Here is a 14,963-nt window from a genome sequence, read left to right on the forward strand (position 1 = left end):
CTCTTTATCTTTTTTCAAAGCACACTGGATTAAAGATGACAAAGTCTGGATTCTTCACCCATCCCCAGCTTGTGTAGAATTGTGGGTTCAGAGAGTAAGTACATCTATACTTCCTTTATTTAAATTTCAGTTCAGTCATAAGCTCATGGGGAAGACTTAGGGAGCACAGTATTTCATCCTCAGACTCCTTGGACAGCGCATGCTTTACAAGCAGTCATATGTTCAATTTGCGGTGCTTCCCAAGCTTTGCTGTTCTATAACTCCCATCATTGGATGTGCTTGTTGGGAATGATGAGACATATAGTCCAAAACACCAAAGCAACAGGGAAATGTGATGTTAGACCATTTCAAAAAGCAGGTTTGGGGAAAAGATCTTTAACGGACATCAGGAAGAATAGCATTCAGTCAGAGTAGAAACAATTATACTTCATAGGCTAGTGCAAATATCTGCCCATTCTAATCCATATTTAATCATATTTTGGATATGTGCACAAACATTAATATTAAGTGAAATATAATAATATACTTCTGTATATGTACTGGACAACATGACAGATCACACCATTTTATTCTTCATGATTCAGCCTTCTCTAGCTCCATGTCCTTTAAATGTTCTACATTACTGGTCATGTCAATCTGGGTTTATGAGAATTCAAAACGTCTGCAGGGTATCATTTTAATGAAGGCTGTACTATGGAAAATCAATAGCCAAATGCCTAGTAGTTACTTTCAGCGGGGAGGGACTGTTAGACAGGACCATAGGACAGTAATAGAGAACATGCATGCACAAATTCACAGCTTCACTACTTTAAAAAGTTCACATAGCAGGTGATGGGAATGACCTGTATCTTAGATCCTGCAGAACCACTGCCTATCAGAATGCACAGTAGCACTGGGAAAAGTACCTTTTTGAACTATAACTTCCACAATGCCCAGTCATGATGGGGACTGGGGTTTCTGGGGGCTATAGTGAAAAACCCACACAATTTTACAAACTACTGCCAGACTGGATGAATTAGTCTAATCTGTGCTACAGCAACTTTTTATGTTCCACCTTGTTCCTGTTATGGAAATGTGAGCTTTTGGTACCATAAGGAATTTCTCTGGTCAAGTAGTTACCAGATCAAACTGATAGTTGTTTTTAAAACGATTGTAATCATTTTCATTCATGGAGACAAAGATGTCAGCCAAAATCCCCAATGATGTAGCAATCCCCTGCAACACAAGCACAGAGAAACAGATTTTTGATCCATTATTACAAATTCAGGATTCTTTGAATATGTATGTAGTTATACAAAGTGCAAGACTGTTCAAGCTTAGTGGGATTTGATCTTCCTCAAGGTGGGAAGAATTGTAACCTGCTACATTAAATGGTAAGTAACTGAGCTCTCAGCTTGCAGGAACTGGCTGCAGTTGAGATGCAGCCAGATCATTCCTGTTCCTTGATCCCTATACAGGAAAAGAGAGAGAAAGAGTGATCTGTCATCAGATGTACTTATGGCATCCAGCAAAGTCCTAGACTAGCAGCACCCAGAAGTGCCATTTCAGAGTAGGACTGGGCATTTTCTTTGTTTCCTAGCATAGATAAGAGCAGTGATTCCTTTTGTATATGCAGAGGAATCCCCACTGTTCTTTCCCATCTCTGTACAGCCTACGTAGGGACTCTTCCTCCTGAATGTGGTGTGGCTTTGAGGAAAGTTTGACCTTGGAAAGCTAGGTTACATCAGGGTGGGGACAGAGGTTCTGTTTCCCTGCTTTATACAATCCAGATGCCACTGACTATTTATGCAGTACTAGTGGCTACGAAGAGCCTGGAATTTTGCACTTCTTATAGAAAACATTTTTGAAATGGAGTTGGGACTCTTTTGGACTTAGGTCTAAATTGAATGTTACTTCCAAAGAGAGCAGATGCACCAAATGAATCAAGATGTTGACTTACCAAGTTCCCACAGATTCAGTGGGTCTACTCAGAATAATTGGATTTAGGGCTTTGAAACATTTGTACAGATGGCCTCAGTCTACCATTTTCCAGTTTTTAAACAAGGATTTCTAATAATTATTTAATACAACAAGAGGAAGCCAAAGGATTGGGACTTAAGTCTTTGAAGTTACTCCCTCTGACAAAGGTAAAACTCCATTTGGACTACATTTGGCAATTCTTACATATACACCACCTAAATGTTTTTCCAGATATAACAGTACACAGACTTCTTGAGAAGTTCAATGTTCTTTGTGTAAGAAAGGGGCTCCACAGGACAGGGATAGTTTGGATCTCAAGAGGAGTTACTTTTCTGTTGCTAATGGAGTTGAAATTAGATTATTTGGCTTTTACTGCTCTTTGTTTCATAGTCCTCACATGGTCAAGAAAATAGAAGTGGCCTCTGTTTGAACTAATATCCCTCTAGACCAACTTAACTGACAAAAGAAGGAAAATCATCACTTTTTTTCTTCTGTATGATTTGTAGCACTTTTGTCTGATGAAGATGCCAACTTACTTAATGTATTTTGTGCTTTTTAGCTATTCCAATAAATGTATCATCACTTCCTTTATTGTAGATTTTGTTGTATTTTGCTGTCCCAAATATGTTTAATGCAACATAATTACTTACCCATCATAGCTTACAAAATCTGCTTTTTATTCAGAAAAAGGAAAGGCTTCTTTACATCCATTTAGATGTTACTTGTGGTTGGCCCCAAAAGGAATATTCAAATGAAAAAGACACTGAACACCCAAATCCTATTATACGATACTGTTTGCACATACCTTGTTTGCACATCCTATTATACTATACTGTTTGCACATACCACAGACAGGAGTAGATCTGAGAAAAATTAGGACAGGCAGGTAGTGAAGAAGAGTAGCCATCAGAAAGAAGGAACAGAAGGCTGGAAAAAAGAAGAAAAGCAAAAAATGGGACTTCTACACCTTTCACAGCAATGCAGAAAAGGAAATTGCTGCAAATGCTGGAGATGAAAAAAGATGTTCCTGCATGGCTGCGACTTGGGATACTCTGAAAGAATCATGATACTGGTTCCATCTTTCCCATCCTGAGCCAGAGTTTGGAAATGTTATTTTTGGACTACAACTCCCCGAGCCTCAGCTAGCAAAGGAATTGTAGTCCAAAAAGTAAAGTTCCCAAACTCTATCTGTAAGAGTGCTTATGGCAAAGAATTGTTTTGCTGTGTACCTTCCAGTCATTTCCGACTTATAGTAATTCTATCATGGAGTTTCAAGAATTTGTTCAGAGGTGGTTTGCCCATGCCTTCCTCTGAGTCTGAGAGAGTGTAACTTGCCGAAGGTGACCAAGTGGGTTTCTGTGGTCGAGTGGACATCTTAACCCTGATCTCCTATTGTCGAATACTCAGATCACTACATAACATTAACTTTTTTATGTCAGTGAATATCCAAGATTATTTTAGCATTCCATTCATTACCTTTTTGTCTGGCTGGGGAAGTGTGAAGTAACCCAAAATTGAGGCCCAGATTAGTTCAGCTGCTTCATACCACATTCCTGAAACAGAGCATAGTAAAAAGTGAATTGATGAATTTCCACAATTAATAGGGATATTTAGAGATATTTCCCATGTTTTCATATTATGTTTAGTAAATCTTTAGTAAATCTTCATTAATTTTTCTGTATTTTCAGAATGTCTTGCAGTGCAGACTTTTTTGAACTATACTTTGCTGCCGCAGCCTTCAAACCATAGAACTTTCCTGTGGGGCAAAAAGAACCCGCAAAAAGGGGGGTTCTTCTTGTGGTGCCATTATGATGCCTCAGTGCGCCAATGGCACACTCGTGATGTCATAATGGTGCCGTGATGTGCAGACGCTAAGCGTTCGTCACGTCAAAATGGCGGCATCCATCTGTACAAGGTGCTGCCATTGTACACGACGCCCCGAGGCAACCCTAGCATGTCATCAAGACGTGCCACGAGGCCCGTCTGTACCGGGCCAATGAACAGTTTATAGCCAAAGAGATTCCAATATATCAGGAAGAAATCCTGCACTAACAAATTAAACAGGAAGTAAAAATAAATAAATGCAGTGATGTAGTTTTGTGCAGCTTCAGGAATGTTTTTTGCCTGTTTTTATTTGTAGATATTTCTGACAGATTTTCTACCAGTTTTGGTTACAATAGCACTTTGTACGTGTGAAGAAAGAGACCAGTGTCAATAATGGAATATGAGCCTTCTGAATGAATCTGGTATGAAATCACACCTAATTTCTGTAGAATCTGTCCTCTGATCTGTATGCAGACTGCTTGCACAAGGATCCGATCACTTTCTTTAGCATATTTCCACACACCTGAGAAACAGATGAAAGACCAGTTGAATACAGTTCACGGCTTGAATAGGTGAACAGGCAAAAAATATGAGATCAAACATTGCTGAGCAATAATAATCTATTTAAAGGTTACATAGTCTAAAATTGGTTTTAGAATAAGCTATTATATAACTTGAGGTCAAGAAAATATCCAAGATGATGGCATATGGATATAGATTACCAGGTATGTTGCCAAAGTGCAAGAATGAACTCAAACATCTTCTGAGTACACATACTTATCAGAGATCATGTGATCTTGGAAACAGTGTGGCTTAGCAAATCAGACTCAGTAAATCATATCCATACAGAGCTTTTTAAAGGGGAAATTTTACTGAACACACTTAAATCAAAATATATACAGTAGTTGCATTGGGGAATAGCAAACAGTACATTCATACTTATCTATAAACAAAATAAATAAATAAATGGCAAACAGTGATGCATATATATCTAAAAATCAAAACAAAACAAAAATTCAGTACATAACAGATTTGCATTGCTACAACTAATTGACTGGGAGCTAAATGAGCTAGGGACATTGATCTTGGGAAATTGTCAAGGATGAATGCAGAAAGACACTGTTTCCAAAAAGAACAACAAGCCTCAATGGATGACAGACAGAATACTACAGGCAGTTAAGAACAGATGACATGCAAAAACAAAAAATGACAGGAAACAAATCAGAACCATGAATGCAGCTATTCAACAATTTGTATGCAGGGATAAAGAAAACTACTTCAATAATTAAAGCAGAGAAATAGAAGGTGATAACAAAAAAGAAGATAATGAGAACTCTTCCACAAGATCTGAGAAATCAACGGCAAATTTGCATCAAGAGTGAGAATGCTCTACAATCAGCAGGGGAGCACAATACATAACCAACGAGATGGAAAATGATGGAAAAATACATGGTAGAACTATATAAAATAGATTAAGGAATAAATTATTCATTTGAAGGTGAGTCATACAAAGTCGAACTTCAAATATTAGAAAACAAAGTGAAAGCTGTATTCAAAGCACTGGGGATCAATAAATCACCTCTAGATGACATACCAATAGAGCTGCTCCGATCTATGGAGACAGAATCCACTATAATTCAACAATTTCCAGACAATTGTGGAAAACAAAGCAGTGGCCAATAGACTGGAATTGATCAATATACATCCTCATCCAAATTAAAAAAAAAAAGGAGACACAAAAGACTGAAGCAACTATAGGACCATAGCATAAATTTCCCTCACAAGCAAAATTGCAAGGTGGAAGTGCAGTGCAGGAAAGGAAGAAGCACCAGGGAGCTTATTGCAAACATATGATGTTTAATGGACTGCACCAAGGAATTCCAGAGAAAAATAAGCATGTACTTTATAAATTATAGCAAAGCCTTTGTTTGTATAGATTATGGAAATATGGACTGCTCTAAATGAAATGAGAGTGGCACAACATTTGATTGCCCTGATGCATAACCTGTAGTCAAGGCAAGAGGCTGCTGTTAGAACAGCATACTGAGAGATTTCCAATGAAAAAAGAGGCCAGGCAAGGCTGCATCTTATCACCATATTTATTTAACCTGTATGCTGATAATATCATACACAAAGCAGGATTGACTCAGAGGAGAGAGGTGTGAAAACTGAATTGAAAACTGAAGAAAGGAACATTAACAATGTAAGATATGCAGATGACACCATACTATAAGCAGAAAATAGCAAAGACCTGGAACAACTGCTGAAGAAAGTGAGGCAAGAACATTAGAATATTGACAATATTAAAATACTTTAAAACATGCACTTAAAGGTGGGAGGAAGCAGTTAAAATTACCATTTAAAACAACACAGCACCCTCTTAAAAGTCTTTTCTTTAAAATCCTTCTGGTCTAAAAGTCTTTCTGACTAAAAATGTCTTTGCCTGCTGATGGAAGGATAACAAGGAGAGTTTCATTCTAGCCCCAGTAAGGTGGGAGTTCCAAAGTCTAGGAACAGACACCAAGAAGGCCCTTTCTCATGTTTCCACCAGCTGTATGCATGGGACTGGTAGAAGAGTTTCTACTGAAGATTTCAGAGTGTGGCAGGCACATAGGGGAGATATAGTCTGTCAGATAGCCTGGAACCATAAAAGGGCTTAAGAGATTGGCATCTTGTTCCCGGTAACCACCCTCTGTTAACATTTTGGCTGTAACTCTTTGTACCAACTGAAGTTTCTGAACACTCTTCAAAGACAGCCCCACAAAGGATACATTACAGTAATCCAATGGGATGTAACCCAGACATGTATCAACATGGACAGATCAGGCATCCAGAAATTGGTGCAGTTTGCACACCAGCTTTAAGGGTAGATTCAAACTTAACATGACCCATAATCACTTATTTTGGACTCATGGTGTCATGCTCAATATGGAACTTGCTGATGGAAATGTGACCAACTGACCAAAATATACAAATTCAGCATCTAGAGAGCCAGATGAGTTTGGGGTATAACTGCCACTTAGCACTGTCCCAATAAAAAGAATTTTAGTATTTTTTATGCTTAATGAACACACTCTTAAAATAGCTTGCTTCAGGTAAAAAATGAGCTTTAAAATCGCTGCTTGGAAGTCATTTATAAATTATAGCTCAAATAATGATAGAAACTATAGCTTATAGGTACCTGTTGCTCCATTGTTGTTAATAAGACTGCTAAGGATATATTCAGCTTTTAACAGTTTACCTGTAAATAGAAAATAAACATTTCTATAAGTATTAAAGATGTACACTTAGCCTCATTGAACTGAAGGCTTATATTATATTGGCAGGGGAGAGTCTTGTTGTAACTCCATGGCAGAGCACCTACGTTACCATCTCAGTGGGTTCAGGTTTACAGCTTAGATTCCCCAAATAACACTGGAAGACACACCTTCTGAAAACCTGAGCTATAACTACACTATACAGTTATAGCAGTTTCATAACACGTTAATAGTCATGAGTTCATCCTAAAGAATCCTGAGATTTGTAGTTTAGTGAGGTACTTAGAATTCTCTTTTAGAGAGCTCTGGCCTACTCCCCTCAACTACAATTCCTAAAGTATCTTGAGTGGTTGTCAACACTACATAATTAAACTGATTCAATTTTAGATCATTTTTCAGGATAACCTGATACCTTTCAGAAACCCATCAAACTACAAATCCCAATATTTTCTTAGGATGGAGCTGTGATAATGAAAGTGATATTAAAATGACAGAACTGTGTAGTGTAGAAACACCACCAGGGAGTTACTACTAGTCATTGCAGACCTGTACTTCTTAACCTATCTGATGTGAGCAATTGACAATTCCTTCACTGCCCACCATGTGCCAAGGACCGACATCATTGGTTACAATTTCTTTTCTTTCCAGGAACCAAACATAGTTGGTTCAGGGACCAAAATATGTCAATGGATCACCACCTCTGAGGAGTACTGTTGTCAAAAAACCTGAGCTAGTAGCTGTACTGTGTATAACTCTAGGAAGCTGCTTTACATTGGTCAAATACCTGACTCGATAGAAATCAGCTTCCTAGAATTATACACTGTACAGCAATTTTTAAGTAGCTTAGTCCTAGTGACTGAGCTGAACTTCTTTTGCTAAGTCTCATATGACACAGATCCAAAACACACTGCAGAAATAAACCAATTTGAAACACTTTAACTGTCATGGCTCAGTGCTAGAGAGTCCTGGGAATTGTAGTTTATTGTGGCACCAGAACTCTCTGACAGAGAAGGCTAAATGTCTCACCAAAATACAATTCCCAGAATTCTCTAGCATTGAGCCAGGGCAGTAAAAGTAATCTCAAACTTAATTATTTCTATAGTGCATTTAAGACCATGATTAATTACGTAAGACCTGTGAGGTCTTATGAGGAAACCAAGGAGTGCCTCTGGCTCATCAGCTGCTATCTGAAGGAGGCACATATTTCAAGATGGTATATGGTAGGAGAGAGAGACAAATGTAAACTCAGTGGTTTCTAGTTCTTATATGGAGAACCCTTAACAAACAGAGGAGCAGTTCTTTCCTTATCCCAGCCCCTTATTTTAGACACAATGCATAGCCATATTATGCGGGGTGAAAATCATGCAGCTTTTCAGATGGACTACAGTTCGTAGCTGTTCTAGCCAGCACAGCCAATGGTGAGTTGGGAATTGCAGTCCAACGAAATCTGGAGGGCTGAACGATTCCTGGAGGGCTGAACGATTATATTTTTAATAAACCCATAAAAACTAATGTGATACTATCCATCATCTTTATGGGGTGCCAAGACAGACAGACAGATTTTTACATGAGTAGGCTAACTGGATTATTTGGACTGTCACATGGCCATAGATTGTTAGTTGATGTTTTGAAATGCATCTGCATGGTAAAATACCAGGACTGTGTAATCTACTTTTAAAAGGCTCTTGCTCAGAAGTACAGCAATTCACATCTCCTGTTGGAAACAGAAGGGGAGATTTGTTATGAGACAAAAGCTTCAATTAGTAGTTTTCTACACCCTTTCACAACTTTTCTGGCTCCTGCTTCACCTCACCACCCCCAGTGTTTAATGCCAAGTACTTTGTGGAGGCCAGAAGAGATGGGAGGGGGGGGGAGGGGGAAGAGCATGTAGCAAACTGGAGCTGGGTGTCACTTTACAAAGATGGCACAGGGATCATAGGAATGCCATCTCCAGAATGGGACAAAGTATCCTCTTGAAAGTCAAGTAGCTCCTAATTGAAAAAGGGCTGAGAAAATTGAGATGGAGAGAAAGTAAGAGCAATGAGGATTTCATTACCTGAATTTACTGAGACACGAGCTTGGCGGATCACCAGCTGAGGGGCAATTGGCGTTGTAGGTCGAAGCTTGTGCAGCCTTTTGGCAATCTGAAGAAGTTGGCTGGAGCCATCCACCCAATATAAGAACCGGTCAATCAGGAACACAATAGCAGCTGCTGTCACATAATCCCTGACAGCAATAGAGGTTTTCAAAGAAATCTGAAAAGAACACCCAAACATGGGACAGCTAGGAAGTACTGCCCTCTCCCCACAACCAGCACTCTCTTTAGGTAGGGGCTGGAAAGTGATATCTCTTTTGATCTCTCTCTTTTTGGATAACTCCCATTTGTCATGCTATCTGAGGATTCTGGGATTGGTAGTCTAGAAAATTATCCTTTCCAAGTTCTGCTCTATGCATAGACAGAGAATGAAGCAATCTGCTGCTTGATTACTTACTTGTTTATTCTGGTGAATAAACCAGAACATATTACAGAGTGGCATTTGCTAAAGGCCAATGTTTAAATATTGCCCTTACTAGAAATTTTTCTTCTAAAACCCTTTTCATTTGTCTAGGACTCTTCAGTCTTGTTCATATATTATAGATCAAGCTGTGCCTGCAAGCCCCCAAATCTATAAACTAGCTTTATTTCAGCTGCATATTGATGCACCACTGACTTATATGGTATGCAATGTGCCATTGATTTGTTGCACATTAGTCATGTCAAAACACTATCAAGGTCCCAGATCTGCCAGCTAATTTTAGTGCAGGGGGCAACTCCAGTGGGAACATACCGCCCTTTCAGTTTGAAGGCTCAAGATCATTATTAAGGAAAAGGATTAAATCCATACTCTGTAGCAACCTTCCTGTTATTGCACATCAGTCCTAGCCAACATAGCCAAAGATGAGAGATGCTCAGAGCTACAGTTCAACAACATGTGGAGGATCATAGATGTCTTTCCCAAACTCTGCATGACAATACGCTGGGACTGGAATCTAGAGAAGGGATGAGTGTGTGGAATATGTGTAAACATATCCAGGGGTAGCCTTATTGGAGATACAGCAGAATACAGTAAAATTCAAAATTCACAAAACAGCAATATTCTTATTGGGCTAACAAAAAAAATGTACAAAATACATCATGCAAGTTTTCAAAGCTCCACTGGCTTCTTCAACATGCCTAAGTGTTAAAAATCATACAGGAGAAGAAGAAAAAATGACCTTAAAATAACAGGCCTACATTTTGTCAAGATGTTATAGCTGTTGTTGTCAGTTAAGATGGTCTAGAAGGATATCTATGCAAGCAAAGGTCATGTGGGCTTTAGGAGACAAAGAATCATAAAATCCAGGTAATAAAATTTTAACTCAGCAATAGAAAATGTGACTTTCCTTGAGATACAGGTTGTTGTTTCTTCTCTTCCTCCTCCTCCTTCTGTATGATTTTAATACCTTTCCTGATGAAGAAGCCAGTGGAGCTTCCAAAGCTTGCTGATATATTTTGTTGAGTACTTGTGGAAAGCATCAGCTAGACCAAAGGTTGGCTGCTTTGATGTATCCAGGGGAAAAAAAATTTTGTCTCCCAGACTGCCTGGTGCATGCCACCAAAACACGCCCAAAATGGTGACCTCCCAGTGGGCAAGAAACCCACTGGTAGGGTTTTTTTGGAGATAAATGTGTATTTTTTATTCTAAATCATGAAGAGGTCAACAATCCAATGTTTTGTCTTTGCAGGCTGCCTGGATGATTTTTAAAGTGGTATTAACTCCCTCTGTGTACCATTTTGAAGATGATCCTTTCTCTTGGGATGGAGAATCAGCAAAGCTTATGAAGGAACATGATGTTAAGAAATGAGACCAGCATGCTATCTTTGTAGAAATGGAGAACCTTCTTAAAATTATCTGCAGAAGCTGTGACATCGGTCTACATGCCTTGGTTGCTTCTTGGTAGAATGATGTATGTATTTGTGTATTCCACCTTTCCACTCTTTTTAACTATAGGGAAGATAACTAATAAAATTCTACCTGCTAGAATACAGAATTTTATTTTGGGACCTTCAGCATATTGAAGGACTCAAAATTTGGGATTCTCAAAAAGAATACAAAAGCAAGCAATTACATCAGAAATAGCCAAAAAGAGAACTCTGTGGGATATATGATTCAAAGACTCTATTTTATTTACTAACATCTGGCTTATTTTTACTTTTTGCCTGCTAGGCTCTGTAGTTGGGCAATAGCTGATGAATTATATGACAAATAGTGGAAGACTTGGAAGTTACAAGGAAGTTTCCCCCTCTCCCTAATAGACTATTTTCTTTAAAACCAACTTTCTCTCTCTATACCAATTTGCACAATAAGTAACACAGATCTGATGAGATACTATCTTAAACAGTAGCCTAGGGCATTGCTAATTATGGAAGCCTTTCCATCAAAGACATTGGCCACTGAGCTTTGAACTTGAAAGGCCTGCAAGCTTTGAAAGGAAGCAAGAGAGGTGCAGAAATAAAGCCCAGAAGGCTCAGCAACGGAAACAGGTTAGGATTTGCTCAACAGAAGAACAGGAGGAATAACTCATAATTGGGGTTGGAAGGCATGGGGCACTCTCAAAGCAACCACATTTTGTCTTGCAAGTGCTGATTACGTATATTATGGAATCAAAGGATTACAGAATCACAGAGTTGGCAGGGATCACTAGGGTCATCTAGTCAATGCTTGACTACACAACTACACATATTATAACACACTACACATATTATATCATGGGTTAACATTCCATCCTCTCTTAGCCAGTTTAACATACCTTGTTTCTGGTTTCCAGCCTTAATACACCACGTTCTAAAATTTCCTCTAGCATTCATATGGTCATCCATGATCTTGGCCTTAGGCAACATCTTTCCTCCTGCCTTTCTCTCTTGACAACCATAGTTAAAATTGAACTTGTCACCTAACCAGCATACCCACAAGTTTTGCATCTGAGGAAGTAAACCAAGTCTACAAAGGCTTATGCTACAACTTCTTTCATAAAGGTGCTACAAGCTCCCTTGCATATTGATATTCCAACTAAACATTCTATGGCCTGTTACAGACTGCCGAAATAAAGCTGCTTCGGGTCTCTTTGGAGGTATGCTGTTTTAAATGATGCATGCATCCTAAGAATCCGGAAGCTGCACCAAAGCTGTACTCTGGCGCTTAGGAATGGAGTGTGGCTTTGGCGCGACCTCCGGACTCATAGGACCCATGCATCATTTAAACACCATACCTCCAAAAAGACCCGAAGCAGCTTTATTTTGGCAGTCTGTAACAGGCCTATGTCTCTCAATTCTATACAACTAAACCATTCCTGAGAGATGACCACCCAACCTATGTTTAAAGACTTCCAATGAAGGCAAGTCCACCACCCTTTGAGACAGTGTATTTCACTGTCAAACTGCTCTTACCACAAGCAAGTTCTTTCCAAAGTTTAGCTGGAATCTCTTTTCTTGTAATTTGAACCCACTGGTTTGTGTCCTAGTCTGTGGGACAGGAGAAGACAAACCTGCTCCAAATTCTACATGTCTTTCCTTCAGATATTTAAAGATGCATATCCCATCAAATCTCTGTCCTTTTTTTTAATCTTGGTTCCCTAAGCCATTTGTTCAAAAGTGGAACACACTCCCTTGGAGTATTGCGGAGTCTCCTTTTTTGGAGGTCTTTAAGCAGAGACTGGATAGCCATCTGTCGGGGATGCTTTGATTGTGATTTCCTGCATGGCAGGAGGTTGGACTTGGTGGTCCTTATGATCTCTTCCAACTCTATGATTCTGTGATTCTACCAGTGCTGGCTGAAGAAGTGTCTGGATGTTGTACTCCAAGGTACAATGTTTCTAAACACACACACACACACACACACACACAGAGAGAGAGAGAGAGAGAGAGAGAGAGAGAGAAAGAATTGATAACAGGTATTTATATTAATAAAGAATGAAATATTTTGGCTGCCAATTTCTTCAGTGACAACACTTAGAATGAAAGTGATGAATATCATCCTGTGGTAGTTACAGAATTCCCAGGACAGTGCTAGTGGCAAGAATGGTATTATCCTCTACATTAAGACTATAAGGTGGTAGAGTACTGAATCCATATATCTATAAGTTTTCCCCCCAGGCATCTAAAAATCACAAATCACGAGTCTTATCTGTTAGAAATACTGACATGTTGGAAAGGCTGTATCCCTGGCTCCATCAGTGAATACTGTCAAGGGTTCAAGGGAGAAGCCACTTTATAAGCATACAATAGACTACTGTGCATTTATATTAATGAGATTTGTGGACAGGCCTAAGAGACAATTATCTGAGTCACACAGGAAAACTTTGTTTTTTTAAAGTCACATTGCAATATAATGTAATAAGGTGCAGCAGGTGATATCAGTTACAATCAATCTAGACCAATTAAAAGCTGAAGGCAGAGGAATGGAAACACATACAGAGAGCTATACTGATAAGAATCACAGTACAATTTAAGTAGTCAGGAAAATATTTTTTTGCCTGGTGTCAAAGGACATCAAAATAGGAGAGAAGTTTATCTTTTTCTAAAAGGATGTTAGAAAAATGGGAGATCCCTCTGAAAAGGCCAGATCACTAATTTATTCACCTCTTGTTGAGGCACTCAGAAAGACATGATATTCTGATGACTTTGGTATTATATGCATGTTTACAAAGATGAATTTCTGATTTACATGTTATAGCATTTGTTCCTGCACCAGCTAAAGGATATAATCAATGGTCAGTTCTACCAGTTTCTTCTCACAAGTCTGCCTGCCTAGAAATATAAATATGTACATCATCCTTGTAACTAAACCACACATTTTCCTTTGTTTCTACATAGAAAGCTAAATTTAAATTTTATGCATCTGCACATATAACAGCTGTGTATGCAAAAACATCTGTATGTACTGAGTCATATGTGTGGATGGACAATGGTGTTATATATTTTTGCCACTAGGGCTGCTGCCACACTACAGAATTAACTGTCATGGTTTCATCCTATGTAATCCTGGGGTTTGTAGTAATAGTAGTAGTAGTTTTATTTTTATCCCGCCTCTCCCATAGGATCAAGGTGGGTTACAACAGTAAAATACACAAAAATATACAATTAGATACAAAATAAAGTTATCTCCAAATTGCCTTATGCCAGCCTCCAAGACCAACTTTTCTACTAGATTATTACTAGCCTTTGTAAAACCAAGATGATGTACTGCAACATTTATTAGCTAATATTTAATATAATTCTCATCCTGTTATTACAGGATTCCCCCCCCCAAAAAAAAACCCAAAATAAAACATATGAATACTCTATACTTACTTTTTAGTTTGTTGTGGCACCAGAACTCTGACAGAGAAGGTTAAATATCGCACAAAACTACAAATCTTACAAAACTACAAGCATGAGCATTGAGTAAAGGCAGTTAAAGTGGTGTCAAACTGCATTAATTTTCTAGTGTGGATGCACCTTAGGTGGCACTGGACCTAGACAGCATCCACTTTAGGCCTTGAGACCAACTCATTCTGGCATGATTGGTACAGAGGAAGGAGCTATCCACTGCAGTTCTACAAGCAATGGTTGGGTGAAAATAAACAGCAGCACATGGACTTTGCAGGTTTATATTTTGAATTCTGATATGAAAGACAAAAACCACAAATAAAAAACACACACATGGAAAACACACCTAGTAAAAAAAAAATCCCACATATGCTGCATGAATAGATAGCACTTGTGGGGACTATTGTACTGTGTGGCAGCCACAAAAAGAGCTGGATCTTGGATGAGGAATTGCATTATATTTAGTCAGACAAATTGCCTCTCCAGTCCAGTAGTCTAGTTGTTTTGCCATTTGAAAACCTACCTACCTATCTACC

At 38.7% G+C, this 14,963-nt stretch overlaps 1 protein-coding gene across 1 annotated transcript in view; it reads right to left on the reverse strand.

Moving 5' to 3' along the window:
• ALPK1 (alpha kinase 1) overlaps nucleotides 1-14,963 on the reverse strand; it is a 73,148-nt gene that overhangs the window by 11,838 nt on the left and 46,347 nt on the right. Inside the window, exons 4-8 of the mRNA XM_042467407.1 lie at nucleotides 9,097-9,295; nucleotides 6,965-7,024; nucleotides 4,220-4,306; nucleotides 3,436-3,512; nucleotides 1,120-1,215 (exon numbers count right to left, since the gene is read on the reverse strand). Of these exons, the coding sequence (XP_042323341.1) occupies nucleotides 1,120-1,215; nucleotides 3,436-3,512; nucleotides 4,220-4,306; nucleotides 6,965-7,024; nucleotides 9,097-9,295 (519 nt within the window). The remainder of the gene's footprint in view (nucleotides 1-1,119; nucleotides 1,216-3,435; nucleotides 3,513-4,219; nucleotides 4,307-6,964; nucleotides 7,025-9,096; nucleotides 9,296-14,963) is intronic.

This window comes from Sceloporus undulatus, chromosome 5 (genome assembly GCF_019175285.1).
Source record: "Sceloporus undulatus isolate JIND9_A2432 ecotype Alabama chromosome 5, SceUnd_v1.1, whole genome shotgun sequence".
Classification (NCBI taxonomy): Eukaryota; Metazoa; Chordata; class Lepidosauria; order Squamata; family Phrynosomatidae; genus Sceloporus; species Sceloporus undulatus.